Genomic DNA, 27,673 nt, shown 5'->3' on the forward strand with positions numbered 1-27,673 from the left:
GACGGGAATGGAGGATTACTGTCGAATACGGGTGCTTAGTGGCTGTGATTCTGAACACAGAATCAAAGATGGAAGGAAAGCCAAGAGGTCCTTAGGTCTAGTCCCCTGCCTCTACGTAAGCCTTCCAAGGCAGATGGTTGTCATCCTACATTTAAAGATCTCCAGGGCAGCTTCCCACAGTGCCCTGGGGTCCGCATGTTTCCCCCTTACAATCAAGAAATTCTTCCCAATGTTTTAGTGGAAACACTTTCAATGTAGCACAAGTCTGTTTACCCTGTTAGTCCTGGAGATGAAGCAGAATACTCTGTGTAATAATAACCCTTCTTATACCTGGCAGTGGTGATTAAGTCACCTCCTAGCCTTTTCTTTTTCGGGCTAAATCTTAACTCGATTTTTCCATCCAGTTAATCATTTTTTTTTTTTTTTTTTTTTTTACTCCTATCTGGATCCTTTCCAGTTTCTCCAAATGAGTCTTAAAATAGGAGGATGAAATCTGAGTTCCCACTCTAATTAAAACCTCAGTAATGCCAAGTTTTCTGGAAGGATTACTCTAGGCTTTCATTTCATAATTCTCGACATTCGCCCGCCTCATATTACAATTTTGTTGTAGTATTTTCATGCTCACTCAGGGTACACAGCTATTTTGCTATATAGTATTTGTCTCTGCCAGTTGGAGCCCATTTTTGTCTATTTTAAACATCTTCCTGTTTTTAATGACCTCCCCCCTTTCTGAATTGTTAGAGGTCATTTAAAATTCTAATCCTACGTACTAATGTTTGAAAATCTTTTCCAGCCTTAGTGCAATCTGAAAACATTCTAGTCTATAACTTCAGTTATTGAGGAAGGAATCTCAATTTACATCTATCCTAGAAGGGCCCGAGTATCACTCTTTCCCCCAACACCCACAAGCATGGTTGGAACATGAAAAGCAAGGCAGACCACCCTTCACCACCATTCATTTATTCAACAAACATCTTTCCTAATGATACAGGCACTGTCCATTCAGTAACACAGCCACACAATGTCTACATATTGTATTCGTTAAGCACTTGCTCCCTGCAGACCTGTGGTGGGTGTTGGCATTATAGCAATGAACAGGACACATAAGGCTTTTGCTTTCTTGGAGTCCACATTCCAAAGGGGGTGGAAGAGGAGGGAGACAAAGTAGAAGTCAACCAATAAATAAACACTATCATGTCACATCTTGATAAATGTTTTGGAAGAAACAATGGAATGATAGACCTCAGGGTGGCTATCTTAGATGGGGAAGACAGGCAAGACCTCCCCAAAGAGTGGGCTCTAAAAGACCTCATAGCTTAGCAGGTTCCCTATCCTGAACCAATCCCCTTCAGCAAACCAACTTTCCTCAAGGTCACTTCTCGAGACCTAGAACTAGCTTTTGCTGGGATGTTAAAGGCTGATAATGTGCTATTCCTTAGTTCATTAAATAATGAATTGTAAATACAATTCCAAAGGACTTTTTATCACTTCTTAATCAAAAGAAGTGATAAGCAGAAGGAATTTCAGGATATAGGTGCTTTAGTTCCTCAGGAAGTTAATAGACATTCCTGGAAAAGGGGGCTCCAGCCAGCCATTAAGTGGGGGAAGAGTGGACTTCAGTGACATCAAATAGATGTCTTTACAGCAGAACTTCTCACAACCTTAAATAAGCTGGTGAACTTCCAAAACCAGGACAATGCTTGCAGCTGTTTCCTAAGCTTTCTCATGGAACCTCTTGAAGAACACTCTTAGGTGAATGCTGGGCTGGGGAGATACCTGCGGTCTTTTGATGTCTTCTGACGTTGGACTTGGCATTTAGGATATGATTGCAATCACAGCAGCCAAAGTGCAGGCCAGGCCTGGGTTCTTCTGAAAGGATAACAGAAACAAGACTAGTTTCTCTGTGAGCCTAGACCTGTACTTCTCTAGTTTCCTCAGATCATGGAGTCTTTTGAGAATCTTTTGAGTGTCTGAATTTCCTCTTCCTAGAAAAATTCACGAACATATTTAATTCCACATCAGGCAGAGGGTTTACAGGCCTCCTACCAAAACTCATCCATGGACTAGAGGATTTCTAAGGACCTGTTGCGGCTAGAGTTCTAATGAGTTTCTGTTCTCAGATCATGTTGACCCCTTGGTCCATGTTTTTGATTAGCCTATGACTTTCTTGGGACCAGACCAAGTGTTCTACCTCCACCCAAGCTTCCTGTAGCCTTGATAGAATGCTCAGTACACAAGGGGTACTGATAAGTGTCCCTGTGCCTGTTGCCACCTCCACAGAGGGTCCTGTGATGGCCGCTGCTTGAGGAAAGCCAGGGAAGATGGGGAGACCCTCGACACAGAAGTACCAGCCAATCCTGGGGATACCCACTCAGCTTCCCAATTAACAAATGAGGTCGTTTTCCCTCCGATCTTTTCCAGAAATAGATCTGTGAAGAAAGTGTGCGCTGAAATGACCTAGCGAGGCCACTGGAAGGAAGTGACTAGAAAGGGAATCATTAAAAACCCAACTTCTTCTTGAAAGGGAAATGGAAACAGGGACGTGGAGAAAAGTTATAATTGCCAAGCCAGCAGTGGCCCCTGCTTTCCTCCCCGAGCTCCCAATATGGATTTCCTGCCTGCGAGGCACCATTTGATTTAAAGCTATGGGAGCCTCACACAGAGTCTCATGAGAAGGGTTTGGAAAAGAAATAGAGCAGCATTTGCCCTCTTCCTGCCACTTCTGTGTGGAAGCAGTTGGACTAATTAACCCTGTTTCCTCAGCAGGATTGATCCTGACACTTGCTTGAGAAATGCTGGTGCTTATGTGTAGCCTGAGTGACAAATAACAAATTATGATTTTGCTTTTTGCAAAATTGAATGTCCTTCGGTTTACGTAACCACCTTGATTCTGTAGGGAACCATCAGTGGTGTATTTCCCTTTTGCTCTCCTTTGCCGTGAGCTTTGAATGATCCGTGAGAGGATCATTTTGGTGATGTGGTCCTGAAGGTGTGCCAAAAACCCACTCCACCTGTTCAGCTTCTGTGCATTGCCCTGGGAGGTTATAAAAGGTGACGACACAGAAAAGGTAGACTTGGGTCCTTGGGAAGTCTGCCTTCTGAACTAAGTGTTACAATTGTGCAGACTGGCTCAAATACCCACCTGACAATTTTGAAAGCCTAAAAATAAATTGAACCGGGTACTTAGTAAAGGCAGCTTTCAATATCTTAGGATGTCCCAGTGTTTCTAGCTTTCCACTTGGCCAGGGAATTTGTTAAGTCTCTCCTTTCCTTCCCTGTGACCTGGCTTGTTGTCTTCAGGTGCTAGCTGGAAGTCAAAATGACAGACAGTGCAAATAAAAAACGCAGGGGAAGGGAAAAGGTCAACATGTGTTTTTTTGTTTTAGTTTAGTTTCTTACTTCGGAGGGTTATGATTTGTTTTCCTTCTTGCAGTAACACTGGTTCTACTACTAGACTAACTTACGGATACCTTTATTAGGCAATCATCAAAAGAGATATGAAAACTTTCTGGAGTTTTTGAAGTGTAAGAGGTCTTTCCCAGGATGCCAGTCCTCACTGGCCCTTTCTTCCTTGCCAGTGCTCTGCTACTTAATCATATATACACATGCTGGAAATCTATATCACACGGAGGCACTGGCATCATCTGAGAACTTGTTGGAAATGCAGATTCCCGGGCCCCACCTCAGACCTATTTACACAGAAGCTCTGAGAGTGGGGCTCAGCGATATTTTCACAAGCCCTTTAGGTGATACTGACGCAGGCTCAAGTTTGAGAATCCCTGATAAGTACCCGTGTAACCACCCACCCCACGGTGCATTAGTCTTGTTGGGCACTGGCTGCTTCAGGAACCCCCAAAGATTTATGAACCTGCAATTCACCCTTTCATGGGGGTTAGAGTGGAGTTTTACCATTTGAAATCAAAGGAACTTCCAGATTCAAAAGTCACTTAAACACTCAGTTTTCTCATCTATGAAATGGGAATAATTCATTCTGCCTTGTGGGGCTGTTGAAATGGCTGTAGGACAGAATGTGTATGAAAGTGATTTGTGCCACTGCCAGGCATTGTCTGACTTATTTCTGGAGTTAGCTATTTGGAATGACAATGCCAACACACATGACCTGCAGGCTCCTGGCGGGGGAGGTCAGGAGGAACCAAAGACTGCGTCTCCTTTGTCCTCATCTGTATTCTGAAGCCCAAGTTCAGGCACATAATGGCCATTCACTCTTTGCTGAGTAATTGTAACTACCATTGGGTCAGTGTTTACTCATACATTCGTCCCAAGGACCCCGTGAGATGGGTCCTGTTGGCATTTCCCTTTCTAGATGAGAACTGAGAGGTTAAGTAACTTACTCACAGCAGCATAATTAGAAAGGGTGGAGTCAGCGTCTGAATTCAGGCACAGTGGCTCCGGAGCTTGCCCTCTAACCACTTTACCACACAGCCTCAGAATTAATTCATTAATGGTGATGCTCAGGCTGGGGGTTGAAGGTGACACTACAGGAGCACTTGCTCTGTGCCCCTTGCTGTTCCCAGCTCTTTATGTGCCTTAACTCACCACGACCTGGTAGAGGTAAATGCTATTATCATGCCCCTTTAACAAGAAAGGAAACAGACACACAGAGACTGGCCCTGATGTTGGGTGTTTTCTTTCTGGTGTAACAAATTTCTTCCCATTAGTGGACTTTGCCATCCACTAATCAGTGAGCATTTATGAAGTGCCTGAGAAGTGCCCAGTGCTGTGCTTCTAGATATAGAAATAGGAGACACAGTTTCTACCCTTAAGATGCTTCAAATCAAGTCGGGGCATTGGGCCAGTCCTCATAAAACAGGAAATAAAGACTAACGGTTAAGAAATAGTTTATGACGCACGAAGGAATCATTTTACACTTTCAGAGAGGTTAGCGAGCATGAAGTCCTCAGACAAGAATTCTGACGGGGCCTAGAGGCACATTCTCTTGTTGGACTCAGATTTCAATTGTTCCGGGCAGTTGTCATTGAACTGTTGCTGTTGATCAGCATCCCTGCTCTACAGTTTCCTTTAAGGTGTCACAGTCATCAGAGTTATAAAGGGCATGGGGACGTGTTACCCCATTTCTGTCTGTTCTGTTCACGTCAGATCCACAGTACTGAGAGCAGTGTCTAAACATAGTAGGTGTTCAATAAACATGTGTGAATGCGTGACTACAAGCAGGAGAGCAATAATGCGGCAGAAGGAGGAAAGATGTCGTTGGTCAAATCTGGGGTGGGATGGGGAGGCAGACTGCCAGGGATATTATTTTCCGAAAGAAGGGAGATGGATAGCAGATTGGGCAGGAGCCCAGTTATCCATAGAGGACCTGGGTTCAGAAAGAGCATGGGCGCAGAGCATTTGTTACTCAGAACACAAATCCCCCCTTTCCATACATTGAAGTGTGGTGCTGTCTTGGCTTCTTGAGCTCCCCCTGCCCCCACCCTAGAGAAGAAAATTCAGAGGTGCTTTGTGACTTTGAAAGTTGAGAACTAGCATCTCTTGTCATCAATTTCATTTTCCCTGGTTTTTCTTCTACTAAGGAAACCTTTGGATGCCAAGCCCAAGTCCCGGTTACACCCCATGTTTCCTTCAAAGGAAACTGCACTAGTAATTGAAAACAAAAATTGGTTCTTTTATTCTCATTCATGGGATGCAGGTAAGATTCCTGTTTGTGCTCCTTTTTGGCTGTCTCTTTTCTTATTCTGGAAGAAAATCTGGATATAATTCTCTGCTTTTGGTCTTTTAGTCTTCCCTTCTGGTCCTTATGCAAAATTGTGAGCTTTCATCAAAATAGGATTGTCTGGTTCTATCCTTTGACCCAGTAATTCCATTCCTGGGAATTTATTCTTATAAATGATCTCAAAGGGGTAGAAAGTTATGTGCACAACGACATGGCCAAATTAGTGAAAATCATGATAAAACTGAAAATAATAGCCTGAATGTCTCATAATGGGGAAATGGTTAAAGAAATGGTGATGGAAAGAGAACTGACTCTGGGTGGTGAACACCCAATGTGAGATATAGATAATGTATTACAGAATTGTACACTTGAAACCTATGTAACTTTATAAACCATTGTCACCCCAATAAATTTAAGTTTTTTTAAAAAAGAAAGAAATGATGGCAGAGCTACTCAACAAAATATTCTACAGTTTTAAAATTACAATTATGAAGATTATGTAGCAATATGGTACATGCTTGCAATATAATGTTAAGTGAAAGAAACACAACAGTCTATTAAATTTAGAATGTGACTGTAGCTCTGTCAAAATGATGTGTGCCTCTGGATGAGAATTAGAAAAAAAAAAATCCTAAAACGAAATGAAGGCAATGTGATTTGTTGGGATGCCAAGAATATGGGTAAAATTTCTGTATTTCAATTTCTGCTGAAGTTGGTATAACTTTGTGCAATTCAAGGATATTGGAAACAGGACGGTCCGACTGCATGACAGAGCTGATTGCCCCTCCTGAAACTGGCAAGAATCATAGTGCACTGGGTGAGATGTGAGCATCTAATACCCAGCTTTGCCCTCTACTGCAGGATTGCACAGACTTCTCTCCCAAGGGAAAAGCCACTCATGGCTTCCTTCTGGCACTCTCTGGAATGCTTAGGATAAAACTCTGTCTCCTGCATGTGATCAAACCCGGGGGCGGTTAAGTTACTAACCTTGCCAAACTTCAGTTTCCCAATATGTAAAATGGCTATTATAATAATAATAATGCCCACTCTGTGTAATTGCTGTGGGACATAAATAAGACATGAAAAGTAATATTTGCTATAGTAGCTTAATAGAAAGCACTCAACAAAGGGAAGCTATTGGTAGTGTATTATAGCAAAAACCCCCCGCCCCCCTACACTCCATTGTCCTAAATATCAAATAAATAAGTTTAAATATCAAATGAACAGAAGAATGAAAATCCCTCTTTCTATCTCAGGAGAAACTTGTATTTAATGGAAAAGTTTCCAATCCCATTTGATTCTATCCTTGGGTCTTATTATAGTTCCTTTTCTCTCACTAGCTAATCAGTATCCTCTAGGTGTGAGTCTTCTCAAGTGTTCTTGCTGTGTGGAGGTGTCTGCATTGCTATGTTTAAGTCATGTTCGGGAGCTTAACTAGGCTCAAACCAGGTAGCATGATCTGCTACTGTAGTAACTGTGACATTTGAAGAAATGCATACTTTCAGATAGAAGGCTAAGAGAAAGAGACACGGTTGGTAATGCCACAGATGACTAACACAGATGGGGGAGTTGAGAAGGGTGGGGAGCCAAGAGCCACAGCCAAGGATAAGAGAGGAATTTGGATTGAAAGGAGAGTATTAAGACATCAATAGCCTGGAAGAGACGTCCAGGGTGATATTTGGCCTGTTGAGTACCAGGAAAAAAGATGTGACACAAGAAGGCACAGATGTTCCGAAGAATGCCAGGCATTTATGATGGTTCATAGTCCGACTGCAGGAAATGCCTAGCGAGGGCAGATATCAGTGGACCATGGGGGCACTGGTTCAGCGAGAAGATGCGGGAAGACTATGACTTCATGAGTGACCTTTACCGTAGTCATATCTTGAACCAGAAGCAAAGGAAGAGGACTAGAAGTTCCTTGAGAAGAAAAATCAATAAATTAGCAAGTCTTAGAAGGAGATTCAAATGTTTCTAAAGCAACAGGTTCCCTTTGTCCTATCATTCTTTTCTTTAAAAGTCATCCTCAATGACGTGAACTCACAGGTCAGAAATGAGCATATGTGTAGCTCTCTCCACATTGTCTTATCAGAACCGCTACTATGCAGAGTCAAAAAGCTTAGCTTCTCTCATCCTAACCCTATTATATGGAAGCTTCGTCAAGACCCTGAGGGGTCACTTCTTCTCATCTCCGAAAGGTGCATACATGGAGTTTTCATACAAATATTCGTCTAATTGACATCATGGCGATTATGGAGATACCCAATAAGTCAATGGATTTGATGTTCTCCTTTCTCACGTGTGTGAGAGGCTTGGTGTGGGGTTATCAGGAGTCAGGTGCAGACTGGTCCTTGACTTACTACGGCTCTACTTAAAATTTTTTCAACTTTATGATGGTACAAAAGTGATACGCAGGCAGTAGAAACTGTACTTTCAATTATGAATTTTGATCTTTTTCTGGGGTTGGAGACATGCGGTCCGATCCTCTCGTGACGCTGGACAGCAGCGGCGAGCCCCAGTTCCCAGGCAGCCATGAGATCACGAGGGTGAACAACTCATACTCTTTACTGCAGTAGTCAATGTACTTTCAACTTAAGATATTTTCAACTGAGGATGGGTTTATCAGAACATAACCCCATCGTTAAGCAGAGGAGCATCTGTACATCCTGGAAGTCTGGGAAGAAAGAATGGAGGCTGCCCTGCTAACAGACTAGACATCAGAAGCGAGCATTCAACTCCTGGTCTTGGGCCCTCACTTCCTGCTAGAGTTAGAACAGAGCTAATTATGATTAAATATTAGCATAAACAGGGCCTCCCTACAGCCTTCCCAAACTCAGAACTGAGCCAAAGACAACAGACAGAAGGCAAGTGTTGAGGGAAATCAAATGTCCCACAGGTGGTTATCCTGGCCCCGAGTCCCTGCAAAAGGAGCCACCCCAGTTCTGTGACACATTAGGGCCTCACATTGTTTGCTCCTAATGAGCCTAATTCTGCAACCATGGATAGGTTTTGTGATGGATTGAAAATGACTGCTGGGGCAACTGTCTCTAGTTCTCAGAAAGGAAATTCACAGAAGTGAGGGATTGGCTAGAAGGCCAAGTGACCATTACCTCAGAGTGGGGTCCCAGAGCAATGTGCTCACGCACAGCATGCTTGAGTGTGTGAGAAAAAGTAAAAAGAAAGAAGAGTTTGATTCCTCCCGCCAATATCCCAAGCTGAAAACATTTTTCTTTGCTGAATTTAGCAAAATAAATAAGAGAATCAGAGAACTTTCTTGATTGATAATAATATTTGCTGAACAGCCATTAATGAGGTTTGGCGATGTAGGCATGCTATTGGTCCCAGATGAAATAAAGATGAGAATAGGATTTAGCTGAGAGACAGGCTACAACTTGACCACACCTCTCTTTCTCCTTATTCGTAATTCACGTCTTCAATTCAGAAAAATAATAGTGTTTGTTTGTTTGTTTTCCTTAGTGGGGGTGAGGGTTGGAATGGTGGCTAACAGGCTTAGTGATTGCCAGAAAATTACTAAGAAACTTCTTCAGTTGACTTTGAGTTTGCTCTCATGTCAAAAGATATGTTGAAATTCTAAAACACAATTATTTGAAGAAAGCAATTGAAGTCTCTTGGTTATGTTTAAGCATCAAATGTTAAGGGAAAGGGGAGAAGAATTAGAGCAGCAAAATTTTATAGAAAGGAAAAAAATAAAGGATGGTCTGATGAGTTCAGATTTTAACGGAAAGTTGCTGAAAAACTATTAATCACTCTCTAAATGAACCATTCAGCCTCAGCCTGCCTACCTGCTTGATATTTTGCTTGAGAACGCCTTGTACAGATTTTAACATTTTAATAACCTTAACATTAGTTTGTTTTATCAAGAAAAAGGGAGCAGCATTTGAAAAGCCATGTTTATAATGGTCATCTTCTAATTTTGTCCTCTGGGCAGAAGTTGAGTGCCAATGGCGGAGCTGATGGCCTCCCTAGCAGTCCATTCATATTATCAGAGGTGAGATAACATATAGTCGTAGCTAGAATTTTCCAGAGAACCTATGCCTCTGTCCCCCTGGAAGGAACTGAATATTGCACAGAGGATTCATATACCAAGGAAGCTGGTGAAATAAAATGCCGGCCACGTTGAGTGCTGGAAGTTCAAGATTCTGGCCGACAATATTCACTGTCCTCCTAGGGCTTGTCCGTCCCTTGTCTTTGAAGATGCAGCTTTGTGACGTGCTGAAAAGCCATTCCCAGGGATTTCTGGAAGGACTGTTCTAACACTAATTCTCTATTCCAAGTGCCCATGCAAGTGAGGGCCATCCCTCTCGACCTTATTCTTCAAGGCCTTTAGGACTCCAGTTTTCAAAATGTAATCTGATTCTTTCTACTGTTTCAATAGCTCCAGAAAATGACTCTCATCTTTCTTACTCTCCTTCTCACTCACGCCTATATCCTGTTTTGAGCTGGCTTGTGCAATCTCCATAGATAGTCTTATCCCCAACCCTTATTCCAACCCACCTCCAATTTTCCTCCCTCAAACTCAACACTGATCCCTGCTTTCTTTAAATTCAGCCTATAAATCTTGTTTGCAACTAAAATTAAAGCTGACAAAGAGGCAACTCCTGGTTCTCTCATCAAACGTCTCTTCGCTATATATTTCCCTATTATTATGGAGTAGCATTGATGTGCCATATATACATGATTGATTAAAAAGTGGGTAGCATAACCATCCAGATCGTCCTTAGGGTCACACTGTTCAAAGGAGGGCTTGCTATGATCTAGTACTTTGGGTGTCTGCATGAGAAAACTGAATCTCAGAGAGTTTGGATGACTTGTGAGCTCACACAAAGAATCTGGGGCTAGAATCCAATGTTGTTTTCAGTATACCATATTGCCTTCTTTTTATTCCCTCTCTGCATATGGCACTGTGCTAGGTGCCACAGAAACACTCCCCAGGACTTTTCAATGCAGAAACAACAGTGGTGACAACACCAGCATGAAAGGGACATCACTCACAACCCAAATGGCACTGAAATACACACCAAACATTTATTTATATCATGTGATACCTTAACCGTCTTCTCCCTCCCTCCTCCTTCTCTCCCTGTGTTCAGTCTGCCACTGACGCGTACTGTTTCTGCTCCGTAGTAGTGCCAAGGGCTGTCTCTGCTGCTGTGGAGGCCACTTTCCGATACAGACCTGGATGCGTCTCCTACAGCGCCTCCACCTCCCCTCATTCTTCCTTCAGACACGCCAGACTGCCCTGGCAGCTATCACCCCCTCACCTGCCATCCTGACCATGTCACACCCACCCCTGGGAAAATCTCCAGATGTGCCCTGAGCAAAACACAGAGGCCTGAGTGAGGAGACTGACAGGGAGCTGGGCCCCTGAGAACGCAGAGCAGGTGCCAAGTTGCAAAGAAAAGAGGAATAGACTTTAGAGTGAAACTAAAAATAAGGAGAATGTGTTTTAATACCCCTTTGGCTGATTCATCTTTCTGTGGCACCAGAAAGAGGGGCGTTACCCTCTATTCATGAGTGCCTTCTGTTTGCTACATGGCCTCTCTTCCCACATCTGAAAGAGTAAACTCGCAGTAACAGTGTGAGTATAGGAGATAATGCTCGTGGCATAGCTACAATCTCCAGGTTGGAGCCGGACTCATCTTACAATTTCCGTCACAGTCTTTCTCAAAAACAAAGAAAAAAAAATGAGATAACTAAGGTCCGTATACGCAATTCCTCAACATCCCTTCTTATTATTTCTCTTTGTGGTCTCTTTTCATCTCATTCCGGTGTGGGTCCGAGATGGAGTAGTGATTAAGTGGGTTTGGTGACATTGTATACTTGGTTGCGGCTTATTCCCAAAGCATGGTTGGCCGGAGAGGAAGTCTTAGTTCTCGGTCACTCCAGGGAGGACACTAAACTCTAATTCCTAACCTACCATGAACTCCACATAGCGTGAGCTTTTGCCCTCAAGTTCATCAGTGAGTATAAAGAATGCCAACATCTGCCAATAGCAGGAGACTAGAAGATATAAATGAAGAGAAAAGAAAGAGGTGAGGCATGAAGTGGAGAGAAAGGAGAGAAATACATATGCTGGTTGAAAGTGACGGGAAACCACTTCTGACCACGTATTTTGCACGTCCCGCGTCTTGCAGCATTGTTTTGAAATAAGCGAATGGCTACTAACACTGAAAACCCAATTATTTTAGACAGTGGATTATTTGGGAGAAATCAAAGGTAACAAGAGGTCAAGATGAGCCCTTGTGACATTGCTTTGTTTGACTTGATTGGAGAATCCATTCTCATAAAGTGTCTATTCTAGATTAAAGCTATTTAGGACAATCTATTCAACATAAAGTTTGGATATCCTTTCAAAAGAACAGTTATTCATTTGTTTTAATGGAGCACAGTCCTCCTTTATCTAGAAAGGCCATCTTTTTCAACCAAACTTTGGAAAGGGTGCATTTTTAAGAGGAAGAGAAGAAGAGGCTATCTGCCCAGCTAGCTATATTAGCCAATTCAACTCCATAATAATACTAACTATAATATTTAGCATTTATTTAGAGTTTACTGTGTCCCAAACATTATGCAGAATACTTTACCTACATTCTCTCATAATCTTCACAATAGCACTGGGAGCTATTCTTATTATATTCATTTTACATCAGAGGATCTAAGTCTTAGAAGATTTGATGCCGTGCCCAAGGTGAACAGTGAATAAATGGCAGAATCCAGGTCTGTCTGACTCCAAAACCTGTGTTTGTACCCATTCCACACATTGTCTCCTTCTTCATTGGTATGACAGATGTCACAGTGAGATCATACTCAAACCCTATCATATGTTCTAAGTAACTGCAGCTATATAACTAGAAAGTGGTAGCTAACTTATATAGCAGGCCCAACTGAAATAATTCAAACATAAAAATGACCTCTTGGTATTTGATTATCTTTTACCTCAGACTTTGATAAACCAAACCATTCCCTTTAGACAACATTTCTGTCCAGCAAAGCATTTCTCTTGCCAAAGTATAATTTTGTTGGCTACATCTATCTCCTCCAAGCCCTGGAAACAGACCTCAGCTAGTAAATTGTGCTGTCCTGGCAAGATACTCATCCTCCAGGGCATTGTATCAGGCTAAAGTAATACATCACATTGTTTCCCACTCTGTCGGCCCATTTCTCCAAAGAGTCCTAAAACGGTAATGTTTCTTCTCTGAATCTCTAGTTCTCTCGTCCCTAGGCCTTGCAATTTAGCTCCCTGGCCTTGGAGACGGACGCAGACAGAATAGCCCTATTTTCACACCTGCCCTTGGGTTGGAGCTTCCAAAAGAAATGAGAGTTTGAAGAAAGGGGCAGCCCCATAGAGCTCTGCTTCATTCTTTTAGACCCAAGGGTACACAAACATTGACTTGATTGGGTAACGGGAAGACTTTGGTCTTTTGGGTTGTGAGGATTTAGCAGCTGTGATAGAGTTGCTGCGTGGTGGGGGTGGTGGCAGGTCAAACAAGGTCATGATTCCTAGAAAAGATGACTTCGTCCAATTGAGAAGTAGTGGGACCGGCGAACACTGGGAATTAAAAATTAACACAGGCCAAAGTGAAATCGATGCCTCGATTTGATAGGTTTTCAAGAAAAGTTTATGACATGCAGTTCATAGAAAAGAGGACATTTTCTCAGTGTTCACTTTTCCAGATGCCAAAGGTCAATCTTACTCAGGAAAAAAAATCTTTCTGCACAAAAGCAGAAATGTACAGAGTCCATTAGCACTTTAGCTTTGATATTGATAGTAATAGTATAGTAATAGTCATAGACAATAACTTTGATACTAATGGTAAGTCATTTAATTCCCAATATGTATTCGAGTATGTCTGTGTACATATGCCCATGTCATTGTAAGTGCATAATGATGTGGCGAGTTTACAGTAGTGAAAGATTCTTTCCATATCTTTACTATTCACATGACTACATATATGTCAAAAATGTTTTAATTCAAGTGTGATTTCCATAGAATTTTTAAAAGGTAAAATATTGACTTATCAAAAGTCTTTTAGTTAAGTGCAAATCCTATTAATTCAGCAAATAGCAACCATTCAATGTAGTGTTACATTTTGGGTCTGGATAATAGTCTTATCACAATGTTATTTATATTAGGAATTCATGAAAGGAGTCCAGTTTCCCATATAAAGCTATAAAATGTGTAGAAAAGATTGAGAGGTAATCCTCCCTTTCCCACAAATGAAAATAGCCATTAAAATGCTAAAAAGGAGACAACTTTAAGGTCAGTCACATTTTACCCAACTTTTCTACTAGTATCCTATGCAATACTGTCAACTGAGTGAATTTTTATTAGATAAGGTGGTCAATGGAGTAATGTTACCCTAAGAAACTAACCATTCTGAGTTATTCTAAATTGTCGACATGTCTGGAGATTTTGATAAATAGTTAGTGTAAGAAATCTAACTTTCTGGCTTCTATAGACTTTAATTGTAATGTCTGATTGTGTAATCAATCTCAGTTAGTCAAAGTCAAATGTAAATTAATTTTTCATTAGTTAATAAACTCATTAATGTTTACCATCAGACACATAATTGTAAATTTTCTAGAGAGAGCCCTTGAAATCCAATTTGAATTCTTACTTCTTTTTTCTTGCTTTCAAGATATGATCAACTTTAGAACTTCCTCCTGTTAGCAAGTTCTAGAGAATAGTTTTATTCCTCGGAACCCAAAGAGTCACAAGTGTATGTCTTCAGAACTGGATACTTCCCTATTCAGAAAATGTCCACATTTTTCATCATTTAAATACTGATTCTTCAAATCAATGCCTCCTCTGTCCAATGATAAAGTTGAAACACAAGCAGAGCATTCTCAATAAACAAGAGAGGAAGCGTCAAAGGAAATGAAAATTGAGCACCATGTTCCAAGTGCATTTCCTGAAACCTATAAGAAACACAGCCTTATGTAGCACCAGTAAAGGTAGTACCATTTTTTACCAGTAATGCACGACCAGAGCTCTCTGCTCTACTGTGTTTTCCCGAAAATAAGACCTAATTGGAAAATAAGCCCTAGCATGATTTTTCAGGAGGACATCCCCTGAACATAAGCCCTAATGCATCTTTTGGAGCAAAACTTAATATAAGAGCCAGTCATATTTTCGGGGAAACACGGTAGAAGTGATGAGCCCAGTTAAATCTCAGCATTACACCTTCTCCTTCAAAGATAGAGGGAAGCTAGTAGCTTGCAACCATGACAAAATGTGAGACTCAGCTAATTGGTGTGGTTTTGATGATGCCACAATTCTGCCCAAAACCCTTGTAACTAGCAAGTTTGCCCTGAAGATTATTGAATTACTCCAATGACCATGCATTATTTAAAGGGAAGTGCTATTATTATAGAAGCCAGCTGTTTAACCATTGGAATTCTGTCTGTTGGCCAACTTTCAAGACACAGCAGTGCTCTGTGACTACACACGACGTCTAGTCACAGAGGAGTCAAGGCCTCACTGAGGTGGAAGCCAGCTTGTCTGCGAAGCCATCTTTGGTCTGTATGCTCTGGAGAAAAACGACTGACAAAAATAGATACATAAATATATACAGTTTCAATGTCAAGACTTTGTCAGTAAGGCAAATTCTGTGAAGTTTTATACATTCCCATTCACTCTAATAACTGAGTGGACTGATAGATACTTCATAACGCCGGTATGACAGAATTCTAGAACTGTACCTAGTCGTTGAAGGGACTATCCCAGTCACCTGTCTTTTGTTGTAGCATCAAGGAAGGAAACATGTTTTGAGCATCTTGGGGTGTTCAAATGATAAATAAAAAACAAATTTTTCCTTTCTAAGTTAGAAAATATCTGAATCTCTTTCTCGAAGACAAGGTAAGTGACTTCCAACCATGCTGAATAGTTGGCCTAGATGGGTTTTCCCCTGCCTTTCTTCACTTGCTATAGAATCTTTGGAATAGAAAGGACCGCAATACTGATACACAGTGTTCAATACAGGAATATGATCCTAGGATCTCTGACAGGTGTCCACACAACCTTTACTTAACTGCTTCCAGCAATGGGAAGTTCATTACATTTAAAAGAAGTCTGTCCCATCTTTAAAACTTTTGAGTTCAAATTGTGAGAAAAAATTTTCTTATATTAAGCCACTATTTGTTTACCATTCACGTATCACTTCTGATTCTGCCCACTGGAGCAGAATTACGTAGTGCCTAATGAGGAGGTTTTAGAGGCAGGATGAAACAATTTGTTCTACTGCATTTAAAAATTAGTCAGAATGACAATAGCTGCAATTTACACGTCATTAAAAAATCCCTATTTTTCTCAAAATTGATACTGGAGCAAATTATTTTACTGCCTTTCTAGTAAACCTCATTGTATCAGGTTTCTAATGTTATCCCATAGCATCAAATGTCTTTATTTTGGTTCTGGAAAAAGAAGTAATGTGAGGCATTTGAAGATAAAACACAAAACTTTGACCCTCAAATCTGGCCGCCTGATTGTTGAGAAATGATTTTTTTGTTGACTATCTTAATGTAGAACCAGAACACTTCAAAGGATTAATTAAATTTTAGAAAGCAATATGTAAACACTTGTTATATTCATATATTCTCAATGAAGTATAATTACTCCATTGCAGACATTATGAATAGACGAAGAAAAACATCTTTCTAGGATTGTGGTGGCCATCGATAACTGGTAGTTACAATTATGGCAAAATCCAAGTCTGTATAATACTATTTCAACAACATTTAAAATATATATAGATGGACATTAGGCAAACTTTCTTTATAAAGTATTACAGAAAAGTCCTAAATTTCTCTGTTACCAAATCCATTGAGCTATGGACTTTAAAAAGCACAGCTAAAATACACAAATTAAAAGATACCTTAATCCTTAAAAAAAAAAAAAAAAGCACAGCTATTTTATATACTGAGCCATGTCAAACTCTGAGTTCATCTAAGAGAGGTGACAAACCAGATGCCTGGTGTGTGCTATTATTTTCTGTTGTGCTGATTGTTTTCACTCTCATAAGAGGACATAAACCTGTGGTGAGTTTCATGGCTGTTGGCAATCACCAAGAAAGGAATACACAATACAGACAACATTTTCTGCCAACCCAAGATAATCAGTGTCGTCCCCCAGTAGCAGGCAAAAAGCTCCAGTACCTATGGGGTCTAAAAGGAAGATTACTTTAGAAATATTTGAAATGGATATGCTAAATAAGTCCTGGAGCCTCAAAGTCTATCCCTTTCTATCTTCCACCCAAAAGCATAAATTTTGAAATCCGTTGTTTCTGAGTTAGCCAAGTCTAGAACAATTCCTACCATCCCACTCCAAACGTCAAATGGCTATTCCATAGGCAACAAACGCCTCTCAATTACATCCCATTAAGAAATGTATAGCTTCCGCAAAGAGCCGTCGTCACCTGTGGTAGACAACAGGGACAGTTACCTAGTCACCTTCTCCTTCGTCCCCACCCCAAGAGAGAAACCAAAGTGTACAAAAAACTACTCTCGACCGGCTGACCCCTTCAGCCTTTTGAAATATCCACTTAGCAAAGAGTATGCAGAAGTCCTTCGTAGATTACAAAGAACCATGTAAGCCCATATGTGTCTTTCCCTTAATTAACAGTTCCAGGAAAAGATTATAAAAACAAAAACAACAAAAAACATTCTTTACATTGCACAAGGGACCAGCTGAGTCTCTGCTTGCCCAGTGCCGCCTGGCAAACAGAAGCAGAGTCTTCTGCACTAGTTACCTAGTGCACTACTAGGCTCCAGTTGGGGCCTACTACACTACTGAGGCTCCAGTTGGGGCCAGTTGCCCGGTCCCTCCCAAACCCCTCAATCATGAGGAGTCCACAGGGTTTGTGCTCAAGTGAAAGCAGCAGGACCGCCCCCACCAGAGAGATCAAGAGAGATCACAGATGAACTCTCACTGAGTTACTAGCCCTTACTGCCCAAACGATGACAAATAAACCTGCCTTATGGGGAGGAAGCATCCCCAGGCTCCTGTGCCAAGCATCAGGAAAATATTTGGGTTCTTAGAGAATACCACAAATGGTTGGCCCTTCGAGCAGCAATGCGACCAAACTAGTCCGGTAGCAGGCCATGACCATGGGTCTGATCTCCCCCAACCAGGGGGTTCAAAATATAGATGGGGATTTTGATTTTCAAACTTCATCCTAAAGAATGGTTTCATTATTATGCAAACATTCAACTGTCTTCTGTGTCAGGAATGGAGATTGAATATGTGTCAGATTGATTCATTGGATTGTTCTGGATCCATGGTTTGCAAATTTTCTTCCATGAAGCCTGGACATCAGTGGAGAAGACCCAGACCTCCCACCTCCCCTGGGTGATAAGGGACATGAGAGAAAGCCAAAACCCAGTACCCCTCCCTGGCCTGAGCCTGAGCAGTTTCACTTTTGTCTGTCTCATATATTGGTGTATAAGCAAGATTTGGTTTAACAGAAGTTCTACTACGACATAAAGCTTACAAAGAATTCAGGTAGATTTTAAGATCCATGTAAGCTTGTTTTGCCTTCTCTTTTAATACTAGAGCCAGGAAAAGTGTGTTCAAAATCAAAACCAAACCAAACCAAACCAAACCAAAACCTACTTGCCAAGTAAAGAGGTCTAATGGATTTGCAAATATCAAAAGAAATGTGACTTGTGGTGTTCCTTCTGGGCAGTCCAAATCACGTGAAAGATGGACATTTAGTTCATTCTGTCTCAGGCTAGTCGTTATTCTATAAGAAAATGGAATTGATGGTTTTGGACTCTCTGGGGTGATAAGAGAAAGAGCCCTATCACTCTGGTATTGTCATCAGTTCCACCTTCCAAGCTTTTGGATGCAATTAATACTAATACATTTCTTCACGGATCATATAAGATTCTGGAAAGGAGTGCTTAGAGGAAGCAAACCAATATTTATTTAGGACATTCTCTATGTGCAGTGATACCCTAAGCAATTTTCATACAGTAGCTCATGTACTCCTGAAATAATCCGTACAAGGAAGAGATTAGTAACCCCACTTTACAGATGGGTAAACTGAGAACCAGGAAGCTTAAATGACTTGCCCAGAGTTGTACAACTGGGCTCTATGAGGCACTTGGGCTTTGCAGAGAGTACACCTGAGTTTGAACCCTGACTCTACCACTTACTGCACGAATTAATGACCTTGAGCAAGTCATTTCCAACTCTGAGTCTCAGTTTCCACATCCGTAAAGCAAGGCGCCCTTTCTAGATTTAAAACTTCATTGATACGCAGTCTGAGTTTACAGTGGAAGCAATTAAACCAAAGAGCAAACATTTGAGCTGTCCTGCATATAAAAACTATGCAGATTTGTTTAAAAGATTAAGGAAACTGAATACATGACCTTATTTTAATTAATACTCCTCGTAGCCTCTCAACTGAGCCAGTACATAAGGAAAGGCTGGGATGGGGCATAGACAAGATCCCTGACTAACGGTCACCGAGAACTTGAGGAGGATGAACACAAATCAAGTGTGTCGTGAATGAGTTAGGGCTCCTGAGTGTGATACAGACTCCAGGAGACATGCTGGAATCCTGAAGGATCTGTGGGGGCAGGAATGGTTGGAGAAGCTTCCAAAAGAGGTTGACTTACAAACGTGTGGGCTGACTAGGTGTGGGGAGAGGAGAGTCTTCAGAGGCCCGGTAGAGCTGTTAAGATAGTATATTCTATTCTAACGCCAGGCCACTCTGCATTTGATTTGTACAGACAAGCCCACGGGGTATGGCTCCAGCAGTCGGAGGGCGCCTCAGACAGGCATTGTGGACGAATGCTGCTTCCGGAGCTGTGATCTGAGAAGGCTGGAGATGTACTGTGCACCCCTAAAGCCTGCCAAGTCAGCCCGCTCCGTCCGTGCCCAGCGCCATACCGACATGCCCAAGGCTCAGAAGGTAAGGCAGCCGGGGTGGGATCTGGCCATCCCCAAGAGATCTGTGTCTTAGATGTGTGAGTGAGCCAAACAGTCCTTATGCCCCCATAGTCTCCTGGCTTACAGGACACCCTAGATGTCCATCCGTTTGCTCACTCCACTTTGCAAAGTCTCCCTTCCACTGGTCTGGGTGATCTGATACCAGAAGATGGTGGAGAACAGTGACTAAACATCAGCTTTGGGATGAGACAAAACTCAAGTCCTATGTCCATCAATCTCCAGCTGAGAGAACTTAGCAAAATCATGTAACCTCTGCAAGCCTTAGTTTCATCTATAAAACTGGGATGATGGTAATAGCTACCTCATTGGATCGATGTAAGAATTAAGTAAGTGAATGCACATACAATGCTTTTCATGTACAAAACAGCTGTTGGACAAGTGTTAACGTCTGTTATAATTGTAATTAAGAACAAAGCCTGTAACTTTTCAAGTCCTGGTATTCTGCAAAGGAGCAAAAAAACAAAAACAAACAAACAAACAAACAAGTCTAAAATGGGAACTATTTGAAATTCACATTCAGTGGCAAATGTAATTAAAGAAAAAAACATTTAAAATAGAAATTTTTGTTTGGCTCAAATACCTACAAATTTCTAATGATCAAAATCTGCAGGTGTCTTTTTCTAAAAGCTAAACTTGAAACAAACCTTAGAGGTATGCCATCAAAAGTACGTGAATCATCTGATGCACATTAGTCACTTGACAAATTTTTGTTGAATGAGTGAATGAATGAGTGAACACATGAATATAAGTAATTAACTAAAAGTTTAGTCATTAAGTAGAAAGAATAAGAACTGAAGAGCAGGTGAAGGAGGAAAAGAAATCAAGGGAGGTTGAGTAAGGGAAGTAAAAGCTCTCATTTAGGTCTCCTTGGGGACTCCGTTGGGGAAAAAACAAAAGCAAAAAAGATCCTATGGTTTTAATCTTTGGAACCCAAACTAGCGTTGTGCAGAAAGCCCAAGAAGTTCACCTTTGCTGCTTCCTGATCCAAACCTGCAGCTGAGGCTGAAGGAGGACCAGGGGGCGGAGCAGAGATGTGACCCAGGGAGCCACCCTGAGTGATGGAAAGGGACTGGGAACGACCTGGTGTACAGAGAACACGGCAGCCAATGGTCAGGGAGCAAGCACCACGGAAGTGCCTTTTAGGCGAATGTGACTGGAAGTTGTGCTGGGGATGGTGAAGGCAGGTTAATTGCTTTTCTTCCCAGGTGACCAGTGCCTGTCAATTTCTGGTTGGGGAGAGGGTGGGGGTCAGAGATGAGACCCCGAGTTCTGGAAGGTCGGGTCTTGTGACTGCGGTCTAGACACCTGTCCAGCACCAGTGCTGTCTCCTGCACCCTCTGGAGCCCGGGCATTCTGGGCTGACCCAAAGGCTCTGCCTTCCGGGACACCGAGGGAACTGCATGTTCTCAATGCCATTATTTTTGTGATGTTTACAGTATCAGCCCCCATCTACCAACAAGAAAACGAAGTCTCAGAGGAGAAGGAAAGGTGGGCCAAAGAAACGCCCAGGAGGGTGGGCCAAAGAAACGCCCAAGGAGGGGACGGAAGCAAGTCAGCAGATGAAAGGAAAGAAGAAAGAGCAGAGAAGGGAGACTGAAGCTAGAAACTGAACAAAGAGACAAAAAAGGAAAATGGAGGAGAAAAGCAGACAGAGGCAAGGACGATGAGAGAGAAGCAGACAGCGATAAAGAAAAGTGGGAAATGCTATAGAGGAAATGAAGAACAGGAGGCTCAGTGGAGCTAGATAATGCATGTGACGGAAGGAAGAGAGGAACCTGTTGTAGGATGTGGCTAATAAACATGGAGAAAATGGAAAAGAAAACTAATGCCCAAGAAAGTCCACAGAGAGACAGTGACAAGAATGAAAACAGAACAAAAATTGTAAAAGAGGCAAATAAGCCACAACATTTCCCTCCCCAAAAAAAAACAATTAAATAAAATAATTAAGATTAAAAAATTAAGGCTTTTAGATGCATTTTAAAATTTTGTGTGAATCTATTACAGAAGAATTGCTCGTGTCTATATATGTCCAGAGTTAAATATTAGCCAAAAATTCTCAGCAAGACTGAACTGTGTTATAGAAGCTCCCAGATTTCCTTTCCTACAGTGTCATTAGAAGCTGCATTTCTTAGTCAAGTCCAGGTTCAGGCCAAAGGGCATCCAGTATTTGCCTAAAGGCCTGTGAGGCCTGTGAGGTAACATCTGAGAGGAGGTCACCGAACTTTGGGATTTTTTCTTTTTTTTTGTTTTTGAACTTTGGAATCAGATATAAAAGATATATACGTTTGCTAGGGCTGCCATAGCAAAGCACCACAGAAAATTTATTTTCACAAACTTCTGGAGGCTAAAAGTCCAAGATGTTGGCAGGGTCCGTTCCTGCTGTGAACGACAAGGGAAGGATCTGTTCCAGGCCCCTTTTTGGCTGGTAATCGGCCTTTTTTTCACTGCGTCTTCACATCATCTTCCCTCTGTACGTATCTCTGTGCCCAAAGTTCCTCTTCTTAAAAGGACACCAGTCACATTGGATTAGAATTCACCAGGAAGACCTCATTTTAATTTAATATCTGGTGTGAAGACCTCATCTGCAAACACAGTGACATTTTGAGACTCAGGAGTTTAGGACTGCAACATATGAATTTCGGGGTGGGAGGCACAAATCCCACGACAGAAGACTTCTGATGTCTGAGTACTACTGCCTTCTGATTCCATTTCCTATAAAGTTCTCTCTCTCTCTCTCTCTCTCTCTCTCTCTCTCTCTCTCTCTCTCTCTCTCTCTCTCTCTCTCTCTCACACACACACACACACACACACGTAAATTTTTACATCTGAAATCCTATGAGTTCCTGTTCCATGGAAATACTAAGACGGCATTATGTTAGTGGTGCAAAAGGCCTCAGAAATCACTGGGTTCAATCGCTTCTTTTTAAACACAAGGATACTGAGATCAGAAATGGGTAAGAAAGTGTGTGAGTTCTAGGCTGACCTCCTTCTGGCCGGCACAGAGCACACATAATCAGCGTGGACTAATGAGAATTCCACAGGGAAAATATGGGGTAGAAGTGGCCACATGAAGTCTCCCACTAATTTGATGTATTTCCACCAGAAGGAAGGGAGTGAATGAGAGTAAGGACGCTGGGTTTTCCTGTGGGTAAAGAAAAGCTAAGTTACATCACAGGATATAGGTCTAAGAGATCAGCTCCTTCACCTTCCTTAATTTAAACAGTAGGATCAGGTCTTCATAGATAATGAAGCAAAAAGTCTCAAGATTATCCAAATTATGAATCATCACAGCTTAGAGAGGGTAAGTGCTCAGCCAAACAGATGATGACATTTGGATTACGAAGAAGACTAAACCAAACAGTAAAGCATTTCATCCAAGTAGCCTACTTTGAAGACGTTGTGGTACAAAGAACCCTCCTTTCTTCCTGGTCTTTCACGCCCCTGACATGTTTTCTACTTCAGGGTCATCCTTCCTCCATGGTTCACTAAAAACCCAGGATATATAATATGTGGCTCTGCCCAAGAAGGAAAAGGTCCCATCAGAAGCATGGAGACACCCCAGGTGGGAACTAGCCATTGCTGGTGTGGGTGCACAGTGGAGCCTGGCTTACCAGAGCAGACAAAAGCCAGGCTGGTGTCTGAGCCCACTGGCTAGCCACCTTATTCAGGAGATGCAGAGTTCTTCCACAAAGATACCCATGCTTTAGAACTGACCTCAGGCACAGCCCAATACCTACTGCGACAACCACCTGAGAGCAGCCAACAAACACAGATGGCTCTTCAAAGGACCAAGTTCAGCAGAAGAATGAACAGTTCATGACCTAAGGAAAGGTTCCTGAGAGGCTTATCTCTTCCCTCTTTCATCAATGACTGAAAAAAATGTCAATTGTGATGCAAGGCTTTGGATAACCCATAACTATAACCAATGAGGCAGTTCATTCAAGAAGTAAGACAAAGACTTTCAAAGAAAAATAAAAGCAATAGAACTTTCTAATTAAAAAATGCTTAACTCCAAGACGATGGGCTAAAACCCACTTCTTTTAGGAATGGATTTTTATCAACTCTAAAGCAATCATTTTGAATGCCTCCATGTGATTCCTGAATAGTATGAACTACATAAACAGGAAGAATCTGTTATTGTCTTTCCATCTCCTCTTTCTAGTATCAATACGAAGCACCCAGTGATGCACAGCACATAATGCTGGCTGCCTGGACAAATTGTTGATATAAACAGGTGAATAGTGGTAGAAAGACAGATATAAAAATACAGAGCACTTCTCAGACGACATGATTGCTCGCATCCTTGCATAGGCTAGTGAGACAAGCAGAGAGTTAAAAAAGAACGGTAAAGGGTTGTGTTACACAAGTGTTGAGTGTTTGGAATTTCCTTCTCTAGCCTAAATTGAAATCATTCAAAGACCTACTGCTAAAGGTGGAAACTGCCCGAGGATCTTATAGTGAACGTTACTGTGTTTCTCCGAAAAATTTCTCTGAAAATAAGACCTAACCAGAAAATAAGCCCTAGCATGATTTTTCAGGATGACATCCCCTGAACATGAGCCCTAATGTGTCTTTTGGAACAAAAATTAATATAAGACCAGGTCTTATGTTTGGGGAAACACGGTATTTACCTACGAGTGCCCTCAATGCTTTCCTTTCTTTTTTTGTTTTAATTAAAGTTTATTGGGGTGACAATGGTTAGTAAAGTCACATAGGATTCAGATGTATATTTCTATAATACATCATCTATATATCACATCGTATGTTCCCCACCGAGAGTCAGTTCTCCTTCCATCACCATGTATTTGATCCCATTTACCCTCATCTCCATGCTTTCTTGAAGTAGGCAGAGGATTAATCATCATTTAAAATTCTACTGCTTCAATTGCTTCTCTTAGGGCAAATTGATGTTTGTGTGTAAAACTAATGGGAATATATAAAGAATCATGATCCTGAAATAATTATTGAAATATATATATATTTTTTATCGGGCACCTACAATGTGCAAACCTCTGTACTAGGCATGAGGGAGAATTATAAAGATTAGAAAGGCTGTAATGGTGGGTTAAGAGCACAGACTCTGGAAAAAGACTGCCTAGGTTCAAATTACGTCTCTCTCACTTACTGGTGGTATGACCTTGGGCATATCATGTTATTTACCTGTGGCCCAGTTTCCCCATCTGTCAAGTGGGGATAATAATTGAATCTACCTCATATAGTTGTGATGATGTGAGATTGTGTGTGTGTGTGTACAAATATATATTATAGTGTGTAAATTGGTGCCTGGTACATAGTAAGCACTACTAAAGTTTTAGTTAACATTATTTTCCTTAGTTCTGAAGATCAGAGCCATCTGAAAAAGAAATAGTGGAAGTAGGTCTTGTATCACCCAAAAGTTCACGCCCAAGCTTGCCAACACTTCAGTGACATGGTAGTGGGTTTCAAGCAAATGATGGAAAGAGAGGACTCAGGAACCTAAGACCCCTTCCAGCCTGAGAACTCCAGTTCTACAAATAATTGCCACTTAAAAGGAAGCGTGGCTGTCCTATGTGAGGAATCCTCAACTTTTATTTTTAGGTCATCGAATGAACTTAAAGAAAACCACCATTTTTCTCAACCAGTTAAAATCAAACGTAATATGTGTTTTCATTTCATGGTGCCTGAGGAAAATTTAATTGTAGCATGAACTCCAGCTCTTACTAGTTTTAAGTAAAACTGCCAAAATAAATAGAAATGTGGGATATTTCCGGGCTCACACAGCTTCCGGGACATTTCAGTTTCTAGGGCTGCCGATCCAGTGCCTTTCACAAGCATTTGATCTTCTTTCAAACATCTCTTGAAAACAAACAAAACCTCATACAGCTTCTAATGTGAGAGCTGTTAGGATGTAAGGGTGGAAAAGGAGGCAAAGAAATTAGCTTGCTAAGAGCCTCTCCCCTCTTTTCCCTTCCCTCCCCTCCATCCTCTGACCACCTCCCTCCCACTAACTGCCAACAGGAAACAATGTTTTCTTAAGTAACACATTTTGCAGTTTCTCAAGTCCATTAGCATCCATAGTGGGAAATGAAGTTTATTCTCTTTACTTCCCTATAGGAAGGGGATAGGGCTATTTGCAATATTTACTAGATAACAGGGAGTTGACTTTTAGTCCAAGGGCAAAGCTGATAGTCTGAAGTTAAAATGGAAGTCTTTGGGAGCAATGAAAAGATAAATCATTTTAGATGAAGCAGAATGCTCTCTGTGAGGTTTGGAACATCCACTATAGAATTCTCCAGGTTGTATGCTCACCAGCTACTGATTCCTTTCAAAATCAGTGACAATATTTATTGACCTAAGCAAGATAAGTCCACTTTTAAAGAAGGAGCAGGTGTGGTTAGCCAAGGTTCTCCAGTGGCCACTGAACTTCAAGACCTGCAAGGTCAAAATCAGCTTCCCCATCCTCAAGGGCCAAATTGAAATCTGAGCACCTTTGTCTGAGGCCCACATATTTGGGGTTCTTTTTTAGTGGGACTCTTTTAATGCCTTTAGTGCTGCCTAATTTTTGTCCAGCAACCAAAAGAGATGATTTAGAAACAAAGACTTGCATTTAAACTCAAGAAGCGAGAAATAGAAATTGAGAACAGGGAAATTAGAGAGGTAGGACAAGGGGTCCATGAATCCTATGTGTGGTAGAGTGCAGCTAAGAGAGTTCTCGCCATAGTAGGTAGGAACTCAACTATAGCTCTGATGGATTATTGTTAGGTAAGTCACGAGAGCTAGAAAACATTTTGGAAAATTCCCATCTTTATTTTTAATGTGGTTATAGTTTTAAGACCCATTGGTCAGAAAACTAACTCATTTGAAAAAGTGGACATTTGATAGAAAAAAGAATGCTAAAAGTACATCTAATTTTAATTATAAATGCCCTTGGTGGTAATTTAAAATCTGTAATTAACCACAGCAAATAATTTGGCAGGGGTGGGGGGTGTAGGGAGATTATTTTCTCTTCTTTACTGTGTGTGTGTGTGTGTGTGTGTGTGTGTGTGTGTGTGTGTGTGTGTGTAGTTTTTATGTTTGTCACATCCACTAGGAATTTGGGGTGAATCACATTCCGAAATTATGGGTAAAACCAGTTTCCAGGCTTTGCTTTCAGTAAAGGTAAATTCCTCCTTAAAAACTAATCATCATTTAGGAGAATGTGTGATTCCTTTGTCATCTGATAAGGACCAGGTTTTAGTCCTAAATTAAATGTTATTCATGAAATAGAGGGAACATTATTGAAGGTGCAAAAAGAAGTTGGTTTTCTTTTTACTGTATCTTCTAAGAATCCAGAGACTTGGACCACTTCCAATCTAATCTATGGAGAATGGCCCTGTAGATCAGAAACTAGTAACTTTCACAGAGCACCAATTTGCAACTTTAGAAACTTTCAGGTCGGATTCTTGACCCAGTACAAAGAAAGGTCAGTGTATCCAGCCAGTATCCTTTCTAGCATCCCTTGCCTCTACTTCTATTAGAGAATGAGGTTATTAGCAAAAACTATCAAATGTCTTTTCTATCACTTTCCCCTTCTGTAACCATAAACCTCTAACTTTCTCTATTCACTCTGACATATACTTGTGTTCTCATTGGATTGGATAAAGGAACATACACTTATTTAAGTAGGAAGGGGTCACTGTCACTCTGGAGAAAAAGTGGCAATGGTTTATGCTGTCCGCCTTGGCTCCTCTAACTGGCAGTGTCAGAATTTCTACTGGAAGGTGAGATGTTACGAGTAACACCTGTGAAAGGCTGAGCATGATGGCAACTCTTCTCTCTGGGAAAATACCTCCAAAGTTCCCAATGAGAGACTAAGAGATTTTAGATCAAACCCAAACTGGCCAAATGGCCCAGGCTGCCAAACTGGGCTTCATGTGCCAAGTTTTTACAAAATTCTGTGCAAAATATATATATGTTCACATGGGGCTTTCTGTCTGGCCAATTCTAAGAGGTCAGCTAATCAAAGACTAACCAGCCCCACCATCTATGAAAAT

General features: G+C 41.3%; 1 protein-coding gene across 4 annotated transcripts in view; it reads left to right on the forward strand.

The window, feature by feature from the left end:
• Positions 1–27,673, forward strand: part of IGF1 (insulin like growth factor 1) — a 74,276-nt gene that overhangs the window by 35,052 nt on the left and 11,551 nt on the right. For 2 of the 4 annotated variants that reach the window (XM_033117216.1, XM_033117217.1), the window contains exon 3: positions 19,442–19,623. In XM_033117216.1, coding sequence (XP_032973107.1) covers positions 19,442–19,623 — 182 coding nt within the window. Of the gene's footprint in view, positions 1–19,441; positions 19,624–21,097; positions 21,607–27,673 lie in introns of those variants that run through there. The other 2 variants (XM_033117214.1, XM_033117215.1) reach the window with 2 other exon arrangements.

The sequence above is a fragment of the Rhinolophus ferrumequinum genome, chromosome 10, assembly GCF_004115265.2.
Source record: "Rhinolophus ferrumequinum isolate MPI-CBG mRhiFer1 chromosome 10, mRhiFer1_v1.p, whole genome shotgun sequence".
NCBI classification, from domain to species: domain Eukaryota; kingdom Metazoa; phylum Chordata; class Mammalia; order Chiroptera; family Rhinolophidae; genus Rhinolophus; species Rhinolophus ferrumequinum.